This window comes from Panthera pardus, unplaced genomic scaffold (genome assembly GCF_024362965.1).
Source record: "Panthera pardus isolate Hobbes unplaced genomic scaffold, ASM2436296v1 HiC_scaffold_8, whole genome shotgun sequence".
Classification (NCBI taxonomy): domain Eukaryota; kingdom Metazoa; phylum Chordata; class Mammalia; order Carnivora; family Felidae; genus Panthera; species Panthera pardus.
In genome coordinates, this window is record NW_026527013.1 from 13,185,381 (window position 1) to 13,208,147 (window position 22,767).

At 54.2% G+C, this 22,767-nt stretch overlaps 2 protein-coding genes across 2 annotated transcripts in view; both read left to right on the forward strand.

Annotated features, from left to right (window-relative positions):
• Positions 1 to 4,990, forward strand: part of SLC27A1 (solute carrier family 27 member 1) — a 30,865-nt gene extending 25,875 nt beyond the window's left edge. Inside the window, 8 exon segments of the mRNA XM_053898232.1 lie at positions 809 to 1,025; positions 1,115 to 1,161; positions 1,163 to 1,253; positions 1,325 to 1,447; positions 1,450 to 1,488; positions 1,877 to 2,023; positions 3,667 to 3,749; positions 3,751 to 4,990. Coding sequence (XP_053754207.1) covers positions 809 to 1,025; positions 1,115 to 1,161; positions 1,163 to 1,253; positions 1,325 to 1,447; positions 1,450 to 1,488; positions 1,877 to 2,023; positions 3,667 to 3,749; positions 3,751 to 3,936 — 933 coding nt within the window. The 3' untranslated portion in view covers positions 3,937 to 4,990.
• A 6,322-nt stretch (positions 4,991 to 11,312) lies between these two features.
• On the forward strand, positions 11,313 to 18,932 carry PGLS (6-phosphogluconolactonase). Its single transcript, XM_019416288.2, has 5 exons — positions 11,313 to 11,655; positions 15,079 to 15,186; positions 15,629 to 15,730; positions 16,018 to 16,158; positions 18,568 to 18,932. Exons 1-5 carry the CDS (start codon positions 11,368 to 11,370, stop codon positions 18,703 to 18,705), a joined length of 777 nt encoding a protein of 258 aa, XP_019271833.1. The 5' UTR covers positions 11,313 to 11,367; the 3' UTR covers positions 18,706 to 18,932.
• The last annotated feature ends 3,835 nt before the right edge of the window (positions 18,933 to 22,767 follow it).

The following is a 22,767-nucleotide window of genomic DNA, read 5'->3' on the forward strand; positions in this document are numbered from 1 at the left end:
AGTGGGACTCTGGGGGATCCAGGGGCCAGGGTTGGGGTGCCCATCCCCTCCTACTGGGGTAAGGCACTCAGACTCCTTGGGCCTTGGCTTCCTCCTCTGTACATGGGGACGACAGCCCATTGGGCCTGTTCTAATCACCCGACGTAATCACGAGCTCAGCCCCGCACCCCCAGGTTGCAAGCTCTCTGCAATTGCTTTTATGATTCGCAATTAATGTTTCCATCCTGCCTTAGCAGGACCCTGCTGCCTTATCAACTCCTCCCATCCTAAGCCAGGCACAGCTAACGAGAATAACAATAAAGCAAGCACCACAATAAAGCAAGCACCGGAGGGGCAGTGATTTGTTTCCTGTCTGTCTCTGTTTTGGGTCCTCAGGACCTGAGAACAAGGCACTGCCCCCACCGTGCATGTCTGTTGAAGACACTGTGGCTGCATTAACACAGGTTGCTGTGTTGGGTACGTAACAGACGTACCCAACAGCACACAGCAGCACAGACCCATTAGACAGGATTTGTGCTCACTGGACTGAGCCAGGCAAGGTGGCATGCAGCGGGGAGCGGGCAGAAGCTCTGCCAGTGTCCCCACGTGGCTCGGGGTTACCCCAGGCATTCACTTCCTGCCAGCATAGAGGGTTTTAGGGACCAGGGAAGTGGTGACCGGTCAGCAGGTTCCTCACGAGATGATGGCCAAAGGAGGGCCGGGGAGATGGGAGAGGGGCATGAGTCTGGAAGGCGGCACTGCCCTTAATACCCCCTTTTTCGGATCGCCCAAGGCCACAGAGTTCAGGGACGCGGGGTGCTAATTCCAGGCCCTGGGGGCAGGAGAGGCAAGACGTCAGTGGGGAGAGGACACCATACCCCACGGGGGCTCCTCACCGACGTGGCTCGCCCCATCCCAGGTCGGCTCCTGTGGCTTTAACAGCCGTATCTTGCCCCACGTGTACCCCATCCGGCTGGTGAAGGTCAACGAGGACACCATGGAGCTACTGCGGGATGCCCAGGGCCTCTGCATCCCGTGTCAGGCCGGTGAGCCAGGCCCTGCCCAGTCCCCTGGGGAACCGGGGCCCCCCGCCCCCTGCCCACCCAGCGCAGCCTGAGGGTGGCCTCCTCTCCAGGGGAGCCTGGCCTCCTCGTGGGCCAGATCAACCAGCAGGACCCGCTGGCGTCGCTTCGATGGCTACATCAGCGAGAGCGCCACCAGCAAGAAGATCGCCCACAGTGTCTTCCGCAAGGGCGACAGCGCCTACCTCTCAGGTGCGAAGGTCCTGGGGGCCGGCTGTGGGGACGGCGGGCCACCATCTTACCTCTCCTCCTCCCTCTCCCAGGTGACGTGCTGGTGATGGATGAGCTGGGCTACATGTACTTCCGGGACCGCGGCGGGGACACCTTCCGCTGGCGTGGGGAGAATGTCTCCACTACTGAGGTGGAGGGCGTGCTCAGCCGCCTGCTGGCCAGACAGATGTGGCTGTGTACGGGGTGGCTGTGCCAGGCAAGCTGGGTTTGCGGGGGTGGTCCTAGGGTATGGCAGCCCCAGAGGAGCCCAACCTGCATGAGCTTGGAGGTACAGGCGCTCTTGGGCAGTGCTCAGCTCGGATAACTGCACATAGCAACCTGCGTCGGGGCACTGGAGCTGGAGTTACCCCTCCTGGATGATAACCCTTCGGTTTCCTTATCCAGTACATGGGATCGTGAAAGTGACTGTCTCAGAGTTGCAGCGACAGTAAAAGCTCAATAATAATAATGATTGCTGCTTCAGCAAGTGTTATCTCAGACGGAAGGGACTAGAGATCAGAGACCAGGGTCCTCTGTCTGAGGGTGTATTCAGTCCTGCGGCGGCACAAAAGGTGGGGTGTTCTCAGTGAAACCTCTATCTCCAGGAGTAGAGGGCAAAGCAGGCATGGCGGCCATCGCGGACCCCCACGGCCAGCTGAGCCCCAATGTGCTGTACCAAGAGCTGCAGAAGGTGCTGGCACCCTATGCCCGGCCCATCTTCCTACGCCTCCTGCCCCAAGTGGACACTACAGGTGCGGCCTCTCGCCTCTCCGTCTGGTCCGTCCATCTGTCTTTTGGTTCAACAACCATTTGCTTATTTGTCCTGGTTCAGATCCTTGTGCCAAGTCTGACACGATGGTTCGTGGCCAGCAGGCACGGTGGGCTCATGCAGGGCCTTTCTCTTGTGTTATTAGCATCGTTATTTATTTCCATTCCTCGACTCCTACCCCCACTAGGCATTCTGCAGTGTTTGGGGCATTTCTTCCATTTCCTGCATTTTTTCTGGTGACTAGGAACTTTGAGCAAATCATCTTGTTATCTGGGAGATTTCCTGCTTCTGTAAATTGCCTGTTTGTATCTTTTGCCATCTTTGTATAGCCTTGCTGTCTTTTTCTTTTCGATTTGTGAGAGTTACTCCTAATAGTCCAGATGTTAATTCCGTAGCAGTTTCGGACATCAGAAGTCTTCTATTTGGGAGTCGAACCGTTAACCTTGTTTATGGGGCTTTTGTTGAAAAGAAGCCCTTAATTTTGATACAAACTTACCCCCCCCCCCCTTTTTTTAATGTTATGGTTTATGCTTTTGAAGTTTTATTTAGAACAAGACACCTTCTCAACTCTAAAGCATACAGGTATCCCTCGTCCATTTTTTCCTACTAGCCCGAACCCTTAGCTTTATCTTTTTTTTTTTTAATGTTTATTTACTTAAAAAAAAACATTTTTTTAATGTTTGTTCATTTTTGAGAGACAGAGACAGAGCATGAGCAGGGAAGGGGCAGAGAGAGGGAGACAGACACAGAATCTGAAGCAGGCTCCAGGCTCCGAGCCATCAGCACAGAGCCCGACGTGGGGCTCAAACTCACCAACTGTGAGATCATGACTTGAGCCGAAAGTCAGATGCTCAACTGACTGAGCTACCCAGGTGCCCCAATGTTTATTTACTTTTGAGAGAGAGAGACACACACACACAGAGAGCAAGGAAGGGGCACAAGGAGAGGGGGACAGAGTATCTAAAGAGCACTCTGTGCTGACAGTAGAGAGGCCGATATAGGGCTTGAACCCATGAACCTCAAGAGCATGAGCTGAGCCAAAGTCAGATGCTTAACCAACTGAGCCACCCAGGTGCTCCTAGGCTTATCTTTCATGAAACCTTCCTTTACTTGTTCACTGTAGGGTAGTGCAAACTCTTTCTTAAAGGACCAGATAGTAAGTATTTTCAATTTTGGGGCCATGCAGTCTCTGTCCCATACACCTCTGGTTCTGTGGTATAAAAGCTGTCCTAGACAATGTGTAAATGGGTAGGCATAGCTTCATGCCAATAAAACTATTTACAAAACAGATGATGGGCCAAATTTGGCCCTCGGCTACAGGCTGCTGCCCCCTGACCTACCGTGTGACAGACTCAGCCCTGCTTTGGTCTAGGGGCTGTACATGTGACCAGGCAGGGAGTACACAGAGTATGCGGCTGTGATGGGGGGTAGTCAGGGAGGCCTCCTTGGAGGAGGGGGCATGAAGTCAGGATCTGAAGGGCAAAGGAGAATCAGGCAGAACAAAATGAGGAAGAATGTTTCCAGCCGAGGGATGGCCTATGCAGAAGCCTGGAGGTGTAGGAGAGGATGGTGAGTTGGGGGTCCCTGGAACCCCCTTGCTGAGTATCCCCATCCTCACCCCTACAGGCACCTTCAAGATCCAGAAGACTCGGCTGCAGCATGAGGGCTTTGACCCACGCCAGACCTCGGACCGGCTCTTCTTCCTGGACCCTGAAGCAGGGCCACTACCTGCCCCTCGACCAGAGTGTCTACACTCGCATCTGCTCGGGTGCCTTTGCCCCTCTGACGCTCCTCCTCCGCCCACTAGAGACTCCCAGCCCGGCCCTGCCAGTGAGGCTGGGGGGCTGGCCCAGCTATGCCAGGTGGGGCCACCCTGGTGTTCAGCAGCCAGAGTAGCCCAGGAAGAGCCCACGGCTCTGCTACCCTCTCTCTCCTCTCTCCTCCTCGGGGCTGTCTCCTGCCTGAGTTCCCGTGCCTGTGTCTCTGTGCGTCTCTCTCCTCCCTGCTTCTCAGCCTCCCCGCTGTCCCGTATGCCCACACCTCTTCCCTCTTTCTTTTCCCCTGCTCTCTCCTGAGATCTGCGGGCATGCAGGGCGCAGCTGTCCTCCCTGCTGGGTCATGGACCCAGAGTGGAGCTTCTCAGCCTCCCGAGTCTCAGCTGTGCCTTAAGGAGCGACAGTCCGCGCCTCCCCAGGCTGCTGGGCCCCAGGGCGTCACAGGCCAGTCTGAGCTCCAGACAGACCCTCTATGACCCTTCCCGAGCAGAGGATCCACGTGGTTTGCCCCGCCCACCCAGGTGCGGGGGGGGGGGGGGGGTCATTGTCAAGGGACCTCCAGGCCAGCTAGAAATCTCTCTTTTGCACTTAACCATCTTTGGTGGGCCTCCCCTCCTGTCCCCTGTCTGCCCTTCCTGATGCCCGGAAGCTTCCAGAATTGACTGTGACCCTTAGACATTGCCCCTGCCCAGATGTCTCCTTTTAGGTGCCTCCACGGAGCTCTTGCTAGAGGAGCCTTGAAGACTGCGCTGGGTGGCTGTTCGGCTCCCCATCCAGACACTCACCCTGGCAGAGGACTCTAGGGGGTCCCCATCTGACGCCGCTGCTGGTGGGACCCACAGGAGTGGCAGCGGTGGTGCAGGGGGAGGTCTCCCGCCTGGGGTGGTGTCTGAGATGGACTTCGGGGCCTTGGAAGTTCCAGCCCATTGAATATCCCCACTGGCTTTGTTGGTGACAGTTCAGACCTCGTGTTGGGGTCGGCCTCATTGGTGGCTCATCCCGGACTCATCCCGGACATCCTGGCCACTCAGACTGTCCGTTCCCGCCCCCCAATTCTGCAGTAGCATCCAGCCCCTCAAACACTGGGGCCAGTGCTGTTGCGCATGGGCCTTTCCAAGCACCAAGGTTTTGTTTCCTAGTTGAATTGAAGAAATAAACCTGCAGAGTGTCCAGTGCCTGAATCCCAGTTATTTACTGTCTGTCCCCGTGTGGCACAGACGCTTTCTGAGTTTCACAAGGCAGGACTTCCGCTGGGGAACTCATGTTCACCAGGCAAGAGCCAGACACATGGCTTTTTCTTGCTGTCCCCTGTTGCCTGTAAGCCCATCGGCACGGCCTCTGGGGCCTCGGGTTAGCGTTCTCACTGCCTCCCTGCAGCCTCTGGGGCCTCACGAAGCCCTGCGCCGGCCCCAGTCCCAGAGGAGGTGCCTGTAGGTTCTGGCGGGTGCCCCAGCGTGGCCGTAGCTCTGAGTGAGAGCTTCAGAGGTGGCTGTTGGAGCTGGCGTTCTAATCCAGGACATCCAGCGCCAGGGTCTATCCACGTAGCCCCAACTTCTGCTGTTCCTCCAGTATTATAACATCTGCCTCCGCTCGTCTCCGCTTCAGGGGACAGAGGAGGAAAGGTTTGTGGTGACTGGGCATTTGCTGGGTGGGTGCACTGAGCGGCGGCCCTGGGGATGGATCAAGCCCTGGTTGGCTCAAGAATGGATGAACCATCGATGGGCGGGGCTGTCCTTGGATGCCCACAGCCGGCCAGGAGAAGAAGGCAGGGGAAGGATCCTGCCTCTGGGGGTGCAGCGCCCCTGGTGTGCTGACCAAACGACTGCATTCCGTATAACGTGCCCCGAGACCTCAACCGCCGTGGTCCCCATTGTGCAGATGAGGAAACTGAGGTACAAGCAGGGGAATGGAGTCAATGCCAGCGGCTCCCGGTGCGAAAGCGGGCCAGCAGGACCTTTCTTGGTCCCAAAGCTTGTGAGCCCCAGAAGGGTAAGACGCTCCGAGCTGACGAGAAAATAATCCTGCGTCAGGCTCTGTGTCTGTCTTTTTAATTAATAATAAACTTTATTTATTGGGGCAAACGTCAGGTTTATTTTAAAAAAAAAAAAAAAAAAAGAGTGGAGAGTACAGAGTTGCCATATGCTCTTGTCACCCCGCCCCCTGTCTCTCTTACCATCACCGCCCTGCATTTGTTTAGGGTTGATGGGCCTCGTGTCCGTGCGTTCTTATCTCAAGCCTACGGTTTATGTTAGCGTTCACTCCGTGTTGTGCATTCTGTGGGTTTCAGCAAATGCGTGCATCCGTTGTGATAGTATCCTAGTTTCTCTGCCCTAAACGTCCCGGTGCTCCGTCCCTCCGCCCCTCCTATCCCAACCCCTGGCAGCCGCCGATCTTTTCCCCGTCTCCATAGTTTTGCTTTTTTCCAGGTCACGCGCTTGGAATCACGCAACGTAGATAGCCTTTCCAGACCAGCTTCTTTCACTTAGCCGGATGAAGCTCTGCTCAGGCGCCCTCCACGACGTTTCATGGCTTGAGAGCTTTGTATTGTTCATGCCAGATGAGACGAGTCGGTCTGGGATGCCCTCTCCCCACCCCCGCCCTGCCCCAGGAACCGGGGTTAAGTCTGGAGGAAGAGCTGGGATCAGGAGGCCATCTGTGGCCTCAAGCCTCCCCTTCATGGAGGGGCCCCGGCAGGATGTGTACGGAGGGGATGTCCGTCCCTGTGACGTGGGAAGAGACTCGTCCTGGTCTGGCATCGGCACGTGGGTCGAGCAGTGGTGTGTGAGGGACAAGGAGGGAGAAGCCGTGCCAGAGAGGGCGTGTGAAGGAGGGGGAGTTGAGGGCACGAGAGCCTTCCAAGGAGAGGTAGCTGTAGGCTGGGACCTTGCCTCCTACCCTTCGAGGGTCTCCCTCGCTTTGGAAAGAGTCCAGGCTCCCTGGCCGGAGCCTGCCATCCTATAGGCTCTTTTCTTTCCACCGCGAGTGGTCATTCCCAGCTTGCGTCTCCCTTCGGTGCCTTTGCACCTGCTGTCTCTTGTGCCTGAACCATTGTTCGTCCGCTGCATGCCTGGCCAACTCCTACTGTTTTGTTTTGTTTAAATGTTTGTGTATTTTGAGAGAGAGCGCTTGTGTGAGAGCAGGGGAGGGGCAGAGACAGAGGGAGAGAATCCCAGGCGGGCTCCGTGTTGTCAGGGCAGAGCCCAATGCAGGGCTCAGTCCCACGAACTGTGAGATGACGACCTGAGCCGCAATTAAGATTTGGACCCTTAACCCACTCAGCCACCCAGGCGCCCCTACTGACTTGTTTTCAGTTGAGGTGTCATTCACATACCTTAAAATCCATCTTTTTAAATTGCCCGATTTAGTGGTGTTGAGTGTTTACAAAGTTGTGCAGCCGTCACCTCTCTCTGGTTCCAGAACACTTTCATTCCCCTAAAAGGAAACTTCATACCCATTAGAAGTCTCTCTCCCCAGCCCCTGGCAGCCACTAATTGGCTTTCTGTCTCTATGGATGTCTGTTCTGGACATTTCATGTAAGTGAAATCATACAACATATGGCCTTTGATGTCTGGCTTCTTTCGCTTGGCGTCATGTTTTTAAGATTCATCCAGGTTCGTTCCTTTTTATGGACAACTAATATTTCGGTGTATGATGGGCCACATGTTGACCATCGACCAGTTGATGGACATTGAGTTATTTACCCTGTTTAGCTATTGTGATAGTGCTGCCGTGAACATTTGTGTACAAGTCTTTGTGTGAACATATGTTTTTAATTGGGGGTGGGGGTACAAACCAAAGTGTGGAAATACTAGGTCATATGGCAACTGTTTCATATTTTGAGGGACTGCCAGACTGTCTTTCAAAGTGACTGCACCATTTTATGGTCCCGCCAGCAGCTGTGTGTAAGAGTTCCAATTTCCCATGTCCTTGCCAGCACTTTCTTTGGGAAATATGTCTATTTCAGACAAAACAACGGGCAACAAATGGACCTGCGTGTTCTCTCCAACCTGCTTCCGTGTCTCAGTTAGCTTAAGCTCCACCAGGCATCTAATTCAGTAAGCTCGAAACTCGGGACTCAATCCTGATTCCTCTTTTTCCTCATACTCCTTGGCCCATCCATTAGAAAGGATCAGGTTAAAAATTAAAAAAAAAGAAGAAGAAGAAGAAGAAGACGACACACTTGGACTGAACACCATGATGAAGCGACGCTGAAAAACATCCATCCTGAAGTCAGATCTATATTGCAAACCTAACAGTGGGGCTATTTGAGGCTAACCTATCCAAAGAACCATTTGCTTCCTTGAATTTTAAGTAGATCTTTTAAAAAGCAATATAATGGGGCGCCTGGGTGGCTCAGTCGGTTGAGCATCAACTTCAGCTCAGGTCATGATCTCACGGTCTGTGAGTTCGAGCCCTGCGTCAGGCTCTGTACTGACAGCCCAGAGCCTGGAGCCTGCTTCGGATTCTGGTGTCTCCCCTCTCTCTCTGACCTTCCCCCATTCATGCTCTGTCTCTCTCTGTCTCAAAAATAAATAAACATTTTTAAAAAATAAAAATATGGGGCGCCTGGGTGGCGCAGTCGGTTAAGCGTCCGACTTCAGCCAGGTCACGATCTCGCGGTCCGTGAGTTCGAGCCCCGCGTCGGGCTCTGGGCTGATGGCTCAGAGCCCGGAGCCTGTTTCCGATTCTGTGTCTCCCTCTCTCTATGCCCCTCCCCCGTTCATGCTCTGTCTCTCTCTGTCCCAAAAATAAATAAAAAACGTTGAAAAAAAATTAAAAACAAAATAAAATAAAAATAAAAAATGCGATATGCGAGAAGGAAGGAAGGAAGGAAGGAAGGAAGATCGATCAGGAGCCTTGCCTCCAAGACAGACCCTAAACCCACCAAACCCAGCCAGCACTAGATTCTCTAACCCACTAAATGTGGCTCCTGGCTGGCCTCCCTACTCCCACCCCATCCCTCCACAATCCCTTTATGTGGTAGCCAAAGTGATCTTTTAAAAACATACCCCAGGCCTCTCCCCTACTCAAGCCCTTCAGAGGATCTGCTAAGGGGTGTGGCCCTTCCCTTCCTCGTCTCATCTCCAGTCTGGCCTGGGTGGTCAGTCTCCAGTCCCACATGCCTGCCTTCTGCTCTCTCAAAATAAAGAAATACACTTTTTAGAAAGATTTATGACTTTGTTTTCTTCTAAGGGTTTTTCGTTTCAGCCCTTAACATTTAGGCCTTTGATCCATTTTTTTTTTTTAATTTTTTTTTTCTTAACGTTTATTTATTATTGAGAGACACAGAGAGAGATAGAGCATGAGCATGGGAGGGGCAGAGAAAGGAGGAGACACAGAATCCGAAGTAGGCTCCAGGCTCTGAGCTGTCAGCACAGAGCCTCATGCGGGGCTCGAACTCACAAACCGCGAGATCATGACCTGAGCCGAAGTCGGTACGCTCAACCGACTGAGCCACCAGGCGCCCCCTGATCCATTTTTTTTAAAGTGATCTCTACACCCAACATGGGGCTCAAACCTTCAACCCCGAGATCAAGAGTTCCATGCTCTATTGACTGAGCCAGCCAAGAGCCCCGATCCATTTTAATTTGTATATCGTGTGAGGTGGGGGATCTGTGTTTGTTTTCCAGTGCAGATGTAACGAATTACCACAAACTTACTGGCTTAAAATGATAACACCAATTTATCATCTTCTAGTTCTGAAGGTCAGAAGTCAGAAATGGAGCTCACTTGACTAAAATCAAGGCATTGGCCTGTGGCTGCCTTTCCTCGAGCGGTTTGAAAGATCCCACTTGCGTGCCTTTCCTAGCTTTTAGATGCCACCCACATTTCTTGGTTCATTGCCCCTTCTTCCATCTTCTAAGCCAGCAACAGTGGGTTGAGTCTTTCTCATGCTGTCATTCCTCTGGTTCTCCCTCATCCGCTCCCTTCTTCCATTTACAAGGACCCTGGTGATTACATGGGGCCCATCCAGGCTATCTATTTTAAGGACAGCTGATTTGCAACTTAATTCCATCTGCAACCACTATTTCCCCTTGCCAAGTAACCTAACGTTATTCACCAGGTTCTGGGGATCATAGTGTAGACACCTTTGCCAGGAGCGGTGGGGTGGGGGTGGGGGTGTCCTACTGTTCTGCCATTATAGGATCTAACTTCATTCTTTTGCATGTGACTATCCAGTTGTGCCATTTGTTGAAAAGACCATTCTTTGCCCATTGAATGATCCCTGGCACCCTTGTTTGTAAAGATCCACTGACCATGGATGTACGGGTTTATATCTGCGTTGCCAGGTTCTAATACATTGATAGCTCTCTCCTTATGCCAATACCACAAGGTCTGGATCACTGCAGATCTGCAAGCAGGTTTGGAATCAGGGTATGTGAGTCCTCCAACTTTGCTTTTCTTTCCACATTATTGTGGCTACTTGGGGCCTCCTACGTTTCCATACGCATTTTAGGATCAGCTTATCAATTTCTACCCACAAAAAGAAGTCTGAAGTTTGATAGCAACTGCGTTGAATCTGTAGACCAATTTGGGGAGTACTGACATCGTAACGCTATTAAATCTTCCAGTCCATGAACAGAAGATGTCTTCCCATTTACTTAGATCATCTTTAAATCATTTTTTTTTGCGAAGTATTGTAGTTTTCAGTGCACAAGTTTTGCGATTCTTTCATTAAGTTCATTACGAAGTATCTTATTCTTTTTGGTGCTTTTGTAAATAGACTGTTTTCTTAACTTGTTACTGATTTTAAAGACGCACTACCCATGCAAGTCTCATGGCACTTACCACAGGCTCCTGAATTCTCTGACCCGGATAAGTGGCCCAGCTGGCCAGGCCCACCAGGTCTCCTGCTTCCAGGCTTCCCTGCCCATGCTATTCCCTGGAATACCCTTTCTCATCAGCCAAGACCCATTTGCCCCATTTTAGGAGCTCCTCCAGCCAAGAGCCAGGGTAGAGGCCTCTCAGGGTCCTCAGGCACACAAATCGCCAGGGAGCATTTTCAGAAGCAATTCAACAAGTATGTTTCCAACCCCAATTCTGCAACAAGCATAGTTCAGGGGGCTTTCGGCACACGAGTGAATAAAACGCACCCTGACCTCATGTTGTTTGTAATTTAATGAAAGAGGAAGACAACAACGAGCAACGAGATCAGTATGTTAGAAGGTTCAGGAACTTCCAAGTCCACCAAAACGCGCCCTCCTTCAGGAAATCTCCCATCTCCTCCTTCCATTCCACCCCCACGCCACCCTCTTGGGGACCCCAGATGTGGGGTCCTCTCTCCGACCCCGCCCTGACACCGCGAGGCTGAGATCAACCGCACCGGTTCCGCCTGCCCCGGCCCCGCAAAGAGCTCAGGCACAGCGTGCAAAGAATCAACGAGCCCCTTCGGATCGACCGCCGGGACGAGCCGCGACTTCACTCGCGGGACTGCGCATGTGCCGTAGGCGGCCGCCCGGAGGTACTGACAGCGGTGCGGCCGGGCCAGCCTTCGCGCAGGCGCGCTGGCGGCTGCCCGGGGCGCTTCCGCCTCCCCGCCGCCGCCGTCGCCATGGCCGCGCCGGCCCCGGGCCTCATCTCGGTGTTCTCGAGTCCGCAGGAGCTGGGCGCGTCGCTAGCGCAACTGGTGGCGCAGCGGGCGGCGTGCTGCCTGGCGGGGGCCCGCGCCCGCTTCGCGCTCGGCCTGTCGGGCGGCAGCCTCGTCTCGATGCTGGCCCGTGAGCTGCCCGCCGCCGCCGCCCCCGCCGGCCCCGCCAGCCTCGCGCGCTGGACCGTAGGCTTCTGCGACGAGCGCCTCGTGCCCTTCGAGCACGCCGAGAGCACGTACGGTCTCTATCGGGTGAGAACTACGGGGGCCGCCGGGGGTCATGCGGCCGAGAGGACCGCGCCCACCGCCTGAACCTGACTACGGGGGCCGCCGGGGGTCATTTCAAGAAGGCCGCGCCCACCTCCTGAACCCAGCTGTGGGGGTCACGGAGGGTCACACTGTCCCCTCTGCCACTGTCTGGGAGGGGTCTGCTGCGTGCCCTGAACTCCCACCTCCACTGCCACCCGAGTGGGCCCGTGGGGACCTTGAGGTCCTATAATGCTTTATCCTGTGGCCCGGCAAAGGCGTGGAGGTGAAACAGAGTGGCCCATGCCAGGGACTTAGAGAAATTCAGGCGCCACAGCCTGGCAACTTGCAAGGGCAGAGGTAGGGAAGGGCCAGGCAGGAGGTATCTGGTGTGGAGCTTGGGCTTCGGTTTTGTCATCTCCAGTCTGGACGTGTTCGTGATCTACCTCGAGCTACCTCGAGCTTTCGGTGCTGATCACCTGCAGGGGGGGTTATTCTTCGCTTGTGGCCTCAGATCCTATAGAATCCGGGAAACCGAGGCTTGGAGGGGGTCGTGGCCTGCCCTGGGGTTCCCCAGCTGCATCTGAGTTCTCTCCTCCTGCCCTAGACGTGGATAACGCGCCCAGGGAGGTGTGGAAGGGGCGGGCGTGGCCAGAAGCTTCTGGTCCCTCAGGTCCTGGGTGTGTTTCCCCCTCTTTAGGTAGAAGTTGGAGCTGATGATTTTCTGTTGTCGTTGTTTTGTCACAAGAAGGAAGGCTTACCGATTACCAAACATTTTAGCCACATCAGCTCATGAAATTGCACGATAACCTATGAGGTGGGGGCTGTTAGTTCCTCCATTTCATAGGTGGAGAAACCGGAACGAGAAGAGGAGGAGAGCTTATGTGCCAGACTAGTAGGGAAGCCAGAGTTTGAAGGGATGCCCCGGATAGCACTTGGGACACGTCTCAGGGGCGGGGGCCTCCCTGTGGGTCTTTTTCAAGAGTTTAATTAAAAAGTGGGCTCATGTTTCTTCATTTTAGTTTGCATACATTTGAAGAACTTTACTTTTGTTTTTTAAAGTGTGTTTATTTAGTTTGAGAAGGGGGAGGAGGGGCAGAGAGAGAGGGGGAGAGGGAGAGTCCCCAGCGGGGCTGGATCTCACGAACCTTGAGATCGTGACCTGAGCCGAAACCAAGAGCAGGACGCTCAACCAACTGAGCCACCCAGGCGCCCCAGAACTTTTACTCTTTTTAAATTAGGAAAACTGTGCTTGCTCTAGTAACAAAATTCTAACAAAATGGTAAAAGTGTTGCGGGGATGTTCCTTGTATGTCTCTGTATCCAACGCTGGGGACACGATGGGACGCTGGGCCATTCTCTCATGGGGCTCCTAGTGGGGCATCGGGCACTAACAGGGCAGGAAATGAGGGGAAGCCCCGCAGAGTATTCACGTAGTGCAGTGTGGACAAAAGATAATTGTGTGAGATGATAGAAAGAGCCCAGGGATGACCTTTCAGCCAGGATGGTGGGGGCTGGGGGAGCTTTGAGGGGTGATGTTTGAACTGAGGCCTGGAGGTATGAGGACCTGGCCATGGGCAGAGCTGGGGCAGAGGTTATGGCCAAGGCCTACGCTTTGCCACAGGAGCAAATGTGGGGCCAGGATTTACTCCTTCTGGGGGAGTCACGTGAGTTCCCTGGGGCTGCTGTTAACAAAGGACCACAAATCGGGTGGCTTAAAACAAGGATTTATTTTCTCTGCCCCGGAGAAACCTGAAATCCAGGTGTTGGCGAGGCCACGCTCCCTCCGGACGCTCAAGGGGAGGACCCTTCCTCGCTTCTTCCGTCCTCTGGGGGCTCCGGGTGTCCCCTGGCCTCCAGTCTCTCACCAGTCATTGGATGTAGGGCCCACACCAATCTACTATGAAGTCAGCTAATCACATCTGCAAAGACCTGCTTCCAGATAAGGTCACATTCTGAGGTTCTGGGTGGGCATGAATTGGGGGGGGGGGGGCACTGGTCAACCCAGTATAGGGATGCAGAGGCTCTTCTGTCCTCAAGGACGGATCTCGCATACCCTGGGGCTCTGTCGGTGTGAGTGTTCCGTGCACCCTGCGTGCTCCGTGGGTCTTCTGCTGCTGAGGCCAGGGCTTTGTCTCCGCTGGAAGGATTTGCAGGCGCTGCCTTCGGGGGGAATGGTGCCTCGGTGCCTGCAGAATGTCAAGAGAGAAACAGTCTGATCAACCAGCAGTTCTGCTTCCGGGAACCTGTCTGCCTGACCCTCCACCCCTGAGCTCCCTGGAAGGAGCCCAGCAGGAGGGGGAGGGAATGGCTGTGAGCCCGTAGGGGAAGGGCAGCTAAGGAGACGATCGTGGGACAGAAATAGGGCCCTGATATTCCCCACTGGCTTGCTTAGTATAATCCCCGAGCGTGTGTATAGATGGGGACCTTGGACAAACAAAGCAGAGCGGTCTTTCCGAGAACAGATCTGACCGTGTCCCTTCTTAGCTGACACACCCTCCTTGGCTCCCCATTACCCTCAGTATATTGCTCTTACTCTTCAGGACTGTGTGTCTGGCCTGTTTTCTCTAAAATTATTTTTTTTTTAATTTTCTAAATGTTTGTTTTTGAGAGAGAGACACACACAAGTGCGAGTGGAGGAGGGACAGAGAGAGGGAGACACAGAATCCGAAACAGGCTCCAGGCTCCAAGCTGTCAGCACAGGGCCCTGCGCAGGGCTCGAACCCACGAACCGTGAGATCATGACCTGAGCCGAAGTCGACGCTTAACCGACTGAGCCACCCAGGCGCCCCTGGCCTGTTTACTCTATGTCCCTGTCACTTTCCCCCTCTACTACTATATTTTTGCTGCTTCCTGCTTTTCCTTTGTGACTCAGCTTGGCGCTGCGTCCATGGGCTAGATCCTGTGTGAAGGGAGGCACCAAGGTGGGAGGCACCAAGGTGGGGGTCGCCAGGGTCCATCCCAGAGCAGATCAAAGGCCCTGAGGTTCACCTGGGGAGACGAGGGAACAGGCCAGAGCCCTCCACCTGGCAGGAGGCCCGACTCCGGCCACTTCCACAGAAATTAAACCCATCTTGCAGAGGCCAGGGTGCGTGCTATCACAGGGGGACAAGGTCAGCTGGGCATCATGGAGGGCAGAGAGGGGCTGGGTTTTATCCTGAGGTCCAAGGGACCCTGGGGACTTGGAAACAGGGCTGTGATGTGGCCACACAGGTGCAGGCTGGGGCCAGGAGGCCCCCAATCATGCTGGCCTTGAAAGACTCCTGGCGGAAACGCCCCCGGGATCCCGACTCACCCAGGAGGTGGGTGTATGACAGTCCTGTCCTGGAGGCATCTTCACCTGGAGAATCCAGGTGGTCACGCGTGCAAACCTTGTGCCTCTGGGAACCATGTGTGGCTGTTGGTGACTTTGTCCCTCCCTCTGCTGCAGACCCACTTGCTCTCCAGGCTGCCCATTCCCGACAGCCAGGTGATCACCATTAACCCCCAGCTTCCTGTGGAGGAGGCGGCCGAGGACTATGCCAAGAAGCTGAGACAGGTGAGTCCCACGGTGTGGCCCCAGGGAGGCCTGGTCCATGCAGTGGTGATGGAGCAGGCCTGTGGGTGGCACTGTATGATTATCACCAGCAAAAACTAGCACCCCCCCCCCCCCCCCGCCCCGCCCCGGGGGTGGTTGCAAATACGGCCCCACCCTGGACAGATGCCTTTCAGGACCACCCCCGCTCCCCCTTCCTGGGAGTCCACAGCCCCACCGTTGGGTCCCTGAAGGTAGCCCAGCCTCTGACACTCTGGGAGCAGGTCTGGGACAGTTGTGTCCCCAGGCTTTTGGCCAGTCACACGGGTGAAATGTGGAGCCTCACAGAGGCCCTTTCATGCAGGTGAGGCTGCCTGTTGCTCCCTGTGTTACAACCACTGTCTCTTTGTGTCCTTTGAGCCCCACCCCGCCCCCAACCTCTCAGGACTGTCTTTTCCCCACCTAGGCCTTCCAAGGGGACGCCATTCCGGTTTTTGACCTGCTGATTCTCGGAGTGGGTCCTGACGGCCACACCTGCTCACTCTTCCCGGACCACCCCCTCCTGCAGGTGAGCACATCCACATGGGCCTCTGCCGACTGGAACTTCCGGAGGGAGGACCACTTTTGGGGGACCGGGAGGTGCCCACAGCAGGGTTTGAGTCAGCCTCTGCCAACTAGCAAGCCTTAGCCAACTCTGGAGCCTTGGTTTACCCATCTTAAAATGAGGATTTAAATCAAGCACCACAAGATTAATGGTGGGGGCGGGGTGATGGACTGATGGACAGATCATGCCTGGTGTATGTGAGTGCTCGAGAAATTGAAGTGACATTCCACCCCGGGGCCTCCCTCCCCCAGGAGCGGGAGAAGATCGTGGCCCCTATCAGCGACTCCCCAAAGCCACCACCAGAGCGTGTGACCCTCACGCTTCCTGTGCTAAATGCAGCCCGAACTGTCATTTTTGTGGCAACCGGAGAAGGCAAGGCAGCTGTTCTGAAGGTAATGGCTGAGGGCCCCATTCCCAGGAAGGTCATGGCATGTGGGCCCAGGGATGGAATATGGCCCCAGACATTATTGTGCTAGAAGCACCAGGCCCCAAGGGACTTGAGTAATTCTTGGTTTGAAGGGGAGATGGCCACTATAATTACAGGCTACTTAGGAATAAATAATTATGAAATGAAGTGAAATTGATGAGATGAGGCCAAAGCTGCACTCAGAGGTAAATTTGTAGCTTTAAGGTGTACTTTCAAAAATTATTAAATAAGGGGACGACTCTTGATCTTGGCGTTGGAAGTTCAAGCCCCACATTGGGTGTAGAGATTTCTTAAAAATATAATTTTTTAAAAAAATTATTAAATAAAAAAACAGTTAAACAAATTGAGTGCTTTACTCTAGACTTAGGAAAAAGAACAATAACAAAAATCCAAGAAAAGTCAGTGGAAGGAATAAGTGACATTGAAGTCAGAAATTAATGAGTTGGTTGATATTCTTTTTTTATATGTTTATTTATTTTTGAGACAGCATAAGCAGGGGAGAGGCAGAGAGAGGAAAACAGGGGAGAGGCAGAGAGAGGAGGACAGAGGATCTGAAGTGGGCTCTGTGTTGACAGCATTGAGCCTGATGTGAGGGTTGATTCACGATCCATGAGATCATGACCTGAGTCGAAGGCGGACACTCAATCAACTAAGCCATCCAGGCACCCCTGGATTGGTTAATATTCTTAAAAGCTTAATGGTAATAGATCCCAAAGTTAGATCCCTGGCAAAACTAATCAGGGAGGGAAATTATGCAGGAGGAATAACTAAAAAAGGAGGAATAAGAAAAAAAAGTTTACTTAATATTTTAGGAAAATATAAAACAAATGAGATATTAGAAGTAAACTAAAAAGGGGCACCTGGGTGGCTCAGTTGGTTAAGCGACCGACTTCAGCTCAGGTCATGATCTCGCAGTTCATGAGTTCGAGCCCCGCGTCGAGCTCTGTGCTGACAGCTCAGAACCTGGAGACTGCTTCCGATTCTGTGTCTCCCCCTCTCTCTGCCCCTCCCCTGCTCATGCTCTGTGTCTCTCTGTCTCTCAATAATAAATAAGCATTAAAAAAATTTTTTTAATAAAAAAAAGAAGTAAACTAAATAATAAAAAATCTATTTTAATTGCCATCAGTGGAAAAGTCCAATTATGGAAGAAACAGGAAATATTTTTTTACTTTTACTTTTTTTTTTTTTTTTTTTTAAATATTTACTTTTGAGGGGCGCCTGAGTGGCTCAGCTGGTCAAGCAATGGATTTCGGCTCAGGTCATGATCTCACGGTTCGTGGATTTGAGCCCCGCGTCGGGCTCTGTGCTGACAGCTCAAAGCCTGGAGCCTGCTTCAGATTCTATGTTTCCCACTCTCTCTGCCCCTCCTCCCTCCCGCCCTCCCTCTCTCTCTCTCTCTCTCAAAAATAAATAAAACATTGAAAAAAATTTTTAAATAAATGTTTATTTTCGAGAGAGAATGTGCACACACACACATACGCAGGGGAGGAGCAGAGACAGAGGGGACAGGATCTGAAGTGGGCTCTGCACAGACAGCAGAGAGCCTGATCTGGGGCTCGAACTTGTAAACTGAGATCATGACCTGAGCCGAAGTCAGACACTCAACCCACTGAGCCACCCAGGCACCCCAGAAATATATATTTTTTTAAATTAATAAGTAATAATTATTCCTCCCAAACTGTTAAGCCCAGATGTCCTCACAGGAGTGGCTTGGGTTGGGATTAAGGGTTCAGACTGTAAAGAATCCAACAGGCCAGCATCCCTGCCTGTGACGTCCAGCATGGCCTTGGGCAGCCACTTAAGCCCTCAGGCCTCAACTTTCCCATCTGCAAGGTGGGTCGGGGAAGGCCCTTCCGTGTTGTCCTCCTGAGGATCAGTGCAGCGGTTTTAGCTCAGAGTAGGCTCACGTGAGACTGCCCAAGCCTCAGGCTTTCCCTGACTGTAAAATGGGGGTGGAAAATGAGGCGACCTCACAGGGCGATGGTCAGAGGAAATGACAGAGGGCATGGGGGCAGGCCTGGCCATCAGAAAGCAGTATTTATAATTCCCACCGATCGTGAGGTCACATCAGGGGATCAGCACACCACAGCCCACGGGACCACATCCTGCCGCTTGTGACAGCCGAGCTGAGTAGTTGTGACAGAGACAGGGTACGACCTGCAGAGCCAAAAGAGTGACTCTGATCTGTGCCGGAAAGGTGTGTGCCGACCCCAGGATTACACAGTCCCCTGCTGATCGTTTAAAGCCAGGACAGCCGGAAGAGTGACATCACATTCTGAGAGTAGGAGAGTCTTGTCCGTGGGGGGCCCTGGGAGCTCCGAGGGGTGCTGGGGGTGCGGGTCGGGGGCCTCACGATCCTGCCTTTTTTACGCAGCGCATTTTGGAGGCCAAGGAGGAGAACCCCCTCCCCGCCGCCCTGGTCCAGCCCCACACGGGGAAACTTTGCTGGTTCCTGGACGAGGCCGCGGCGCGACTCCTGACTGTGCCCTTTGAGAAGCATTCCACTTTGTAGCTGGCCCCGAGGGACACCGCAGCTGGGACCACAGACGGCCCCCTGTGGGCCGGGACCTTCCTGGGCTGGGCCCCACTGCCCCCGCCGCCGCTCCAGGCTTCATTTTCGAAAAGCCGCGTGGTGCCGCCAGAAGCCCCCGGGGTCCAGCCACCGGCCCGGCCCGGGGGCCCTCAGCCCACCGGCCGTGGCTCTGGGTGACCAGATATTAAAGGGCGCGTGTGCTTGAAGTCTGCACTGTCTCGTGGTCCTTGGTGGGCAGCGGGATCAGGGATGCCCAGGCTGTGCGTGTGACCTAAAGCTCTCGTCCCAGAGGGTGGAGGGCAGGGATGGGCACCCTGGGCTGCCAGAGCAAAGTGCCACAGAATGTGTGGTCCCCCAGAGCAGGAGGTCAGAAGTCTGAAATCGGGGTGTCGGTAGGGTTGGATCCTTCTGGAGGTTCTGAGGGAGAATCTGTCCCATGCCTTTCTTCTGGGTTTTGGTGGCTGCTGGCACTCCTTGGCTGTCCTTGGCTTCTAGACACATCGCTCCATGTCTGCCTCTGTTGTCATGTGTCCCCCCTGTGTGTCTGTGTCCTCTCCTGTTCTCGTTGGGACACAGGTCATTGGCTATAGGACAACCCTAAATCCAGGATGAATTCTCAAGATCCTTAGGAATTACACCTGCAAATAAGATCACATTCTGAGGTTCTAGGGGTTAAGGGATGGACATACCCTGTGTGTGTGTGTGTTAAAAACCAAGTAACAGGGGCTCCTGGGTGGCTCAGTGGGTTAAGCATCTGACTTCAGCTCAGGTCAGGGTTTCACAGTTTGTGAGTTTGAGCCCCATGTTGGGCTTTGTGCTGACAGCTCAGAGCCTGGAGCCTGCTTCGGATACGGTGTCTGTCTTCCTTCCTTCCTTCCTTCCTTCCTTCCTTCCTTCCTTCCTTCCTTCCTTCCTTCCTTTTTTGAGAGAGAGACAGACAGAGCACGAGCAGGGAAGGGGCAGAGAGAGGGGGAGACACAGAATCCGAAGCAGGCTCCAGGCTCTGAGCTGTCGGCACAGAACCCAACGCGGGGCTCGAACCCATAAACTGCCAGAGCCTGACCTGAGCTGAAGTCGACACTTAACCGACTGAGCCACCCAGGTGCCCCTCTGTGTCTCCCTCTCTCTGTCCCTCCCCTGCTTGTTCTCTCTCTCTCTCTCTCTCTCAAAAATAAATAAAACATTTAAAAATAAAACCACATAACAAAATTTACCATCTTAACCATTTTTTAAAGTTATTATTTATTTATTTATTTTGAGAGAGAGAACGCACACATGAGCCAGGGAGGGGCGGAGAGGAAGAGAACCCCAGGCAGGGTCCTTGCTGTCAACACACACACGGCGCGACTTGGGGCTCAATCGTGAGATCATGACCTGAGCCACAAATCAAGGGTCGGACGCTTAACTGACTGAGCCACCCAGGCGCCCCTCACCCTAACCGTTTTTAAGTGTCGCGTGCAGTGGCCTTAAGTCCGTCCACACTGCTGTGCAGCCGTCCCCGCCCTCCATCCCCAGAACACTTGTAGACGGGAAACTCTACCCCTGTTAGCTCCCCACGCTCCCCTTTCTCAGGCCCTGGCACCCGCGCTTCTCCTTTCTGTCCCTATGACTCCGACTACTCTGGGTACCTCCTGTGAGTGGAGTCCTACAGATTTGTCCTTTTGCGGCTGGCTTATCTCACTCAGCGTAACGTCCTCGCGGTCCCTCCATGTTGCAGCCTGGGGCAGAATTGCCTTCCTTTTTAGGGCCCCGTCCTCTTCCACTGCGTGCACGCGTCACGTTTTTTTTCCCTGTTCGTCTGCCGAGAGGCGTTTGGGCTGCTTCCACGCTCTCCTTCTTGTGAGAGGGCTGCTGTGAACGTGGGTGTGCAAACGCCTCCTCCAGAACCTGCTTTCAGTTCTTTGGGGATATTCCTAGAAGTGTAATTATTGATTCCCATGGTAATTCCGTGTTTGAATGTCAAAGAGCCTCCGTAGGGTTTTCTGTAGCGGCTGTGCCCTTTTATATTCCTGCCAACAGGGCGCAAGGGTCCTAGTTGCTTCGCATCCTCACAAACGCTTGTTTGGGCTTTTTGATAGTAGCCTGTGGACATATCCTTTTGGAGCACAGGGTTCAGCCCATTGTACACTTGACCGGGCTCTCCCGGCCCACGTGGGGCCAGCAGCAGCCGCCGTGTCCCCCTGGGCTGCGGACCTTCTCAGAGCCTTGAATGTGCCAAGACACCCCAGTCTGTGATGTGCCTGCGCCGTAGCATTTTCCCAGAGCGTGACCCCGCGTGGGTCACCTGTCGGCTTTGTGGCGTTAGAGGCTGCAGTGGGGGAGGCTGGTGGGTGCACGGGTGCCTCTCAGCCGTGTTTGAGCTTTGCCACGTTTGGGGGCTGGGGGCGTCCCGCAGAGGCACCTGATCGGGGCCATGGGGATTGAAACCCCGAAGCCAAAACCACAGAAACTGAACTTTCCTCCAACATCTTGTCTGGGTCAGTCACTCAGATGTGAGAGTGAGGAAGTGCGCCAGGGCCAGAGCGGAAACATGAAGAAAAGCAGCGAAAGCAACCCAGCCGTGGGCTCGGGCAACAGCAGGTGGCCGTGACCCCAGTGCTGCAGGCGGAAGGCAGGATGGGGGTGCCAAGAAGCCAAGGGAAGTGAGGAGACGGGCATGGTGACACCATGTGGGGGGCCTCTCCCCTCTGCTCCTCTCCCTGTAGCCGCAGCGATCCAGACCTGTTTTGTCTGCCCTTCACTTGCCTTCCTCTAGCCCACCCACCTCGGGCTATATTGGAACCTGTCAAGCCCGTTCCCACCTCAGGGCCTTTGCTTGTGCTGTGCCTGCTCCCCAGTATTCTTTTTCCTCCAGCTTTTTGCAGGGCTCGAGCTGTCACTTGCTTTAGGTCATGGCACAAATCATGTCCCCGATCCCTCTCCACTCCTGGTATTTTCTACCTCTTCCTGTTCCAGTTTTCTTCCTCACCCTTCTCAGTACCTGACAGTTTTGTTGGTGTGCCAACGGATGGTCCGTGGGGGCTGGACCACGGTCTGCTTTACCCACTTCTGCATCCCTGGCACATAGTTCAAGGATGACACTCAGGCTGGCAAGGAGTGATGTTCGTTGACAGAAGAAACTAATCCGGATCCGGGGGCATTGGTGAGGGTTACAATCAGATGTCCCTGGTGGCTTAAACAAATGGAGGGTTAGCTCTTTTTCTGGAGGGAGGCCACCCAGGGCCGGTGGAGCAATGTCACGAACTCTTGGGGGGGATCCCCGGTTCCTACATCATAGTTGTGCCATTGTCCGTATGTGGGTTTCACCTCATGGCCCAGGGTGGACTGCACCTGCTCCAGCCATCACATCCACATTCTGGCCACGTGCACTCAACACTCTCCTCATCTGAAAGCCTGCAAAACTCCCATTTGATCATATTTCAGCCTGGAGTGCCGACTCTGCTTCTTCCCTCCCTCCCTCCCTTCACTAAACTGAGGGCTGCTGTCTGCTAGGCACTGGAGAGACAGGTTAAGGGGTAGGGAGACCCAACTAACCCAACCCAGTCCAGTGCTATGTGCACTGATGGAGGACAGGCTGACAAGACAGGAACACAAGGGACATATCCCATCAGTCCATGGCATACCAACAGCTCCCCACCCTCTCCCCCTGCGCCAGCACTGACCCCAGGAACTGAGGCTGTCAGGCTGGGGGCTGCTGGGGGCTGGGCCAGGGCCGGATCCTCTCAGAACCCGGCACCACCCAGCAAGGGGTTGGCAGAGTGGGAGCGGGCACCAGGATTTAGACACCCCGTCCCTGCCCATCACCCGTCCCTGCCCCACACCCCAACAACAGCTACTGGCCCCACCGGGTGTCTGCCCTGCGTCCCTCCTCCAAAGCCAGCTGGGACTCTTGTCTGCCATACCCCCAAAGCACCCCCGGGGCTGCCCCAGCAGCCCCTGCAGAAACCAGCAGCTCTGGAGGCCTTGGTCCCAGGAGGACGCAGGTGCAGGGTGGGGCAGGGCAGGGCAGGGGTGGGCATTCCCCACCGAGCCCAACAAACG

Excerpts from the sequence above, each read along its gene's own strand:
- PGLS (XM_019416288.2), top strand. The coding sequence starts at position 11,368 with ATGGCCGCGCCGGCCCCGGGCCTCATCTCGGTGTTCTCGAGTCCGCAG. Across the intron at positions 11,656-15,078 it reads GCACGTACGGTCTCTATCGG|ACCCACTTGCTCTCCAGGCT; the intron begins GTGAGAACTACG and ends CCTCTGCTGCAG. Across the intron at positions 15,187-15,628 it reads ATGCCAAGAAGCTGAGACAG|GCCTTCCAAGGGGACGCCAT; the intron begins GTGAGTCCCACG and ends TTCCCCACCTAG.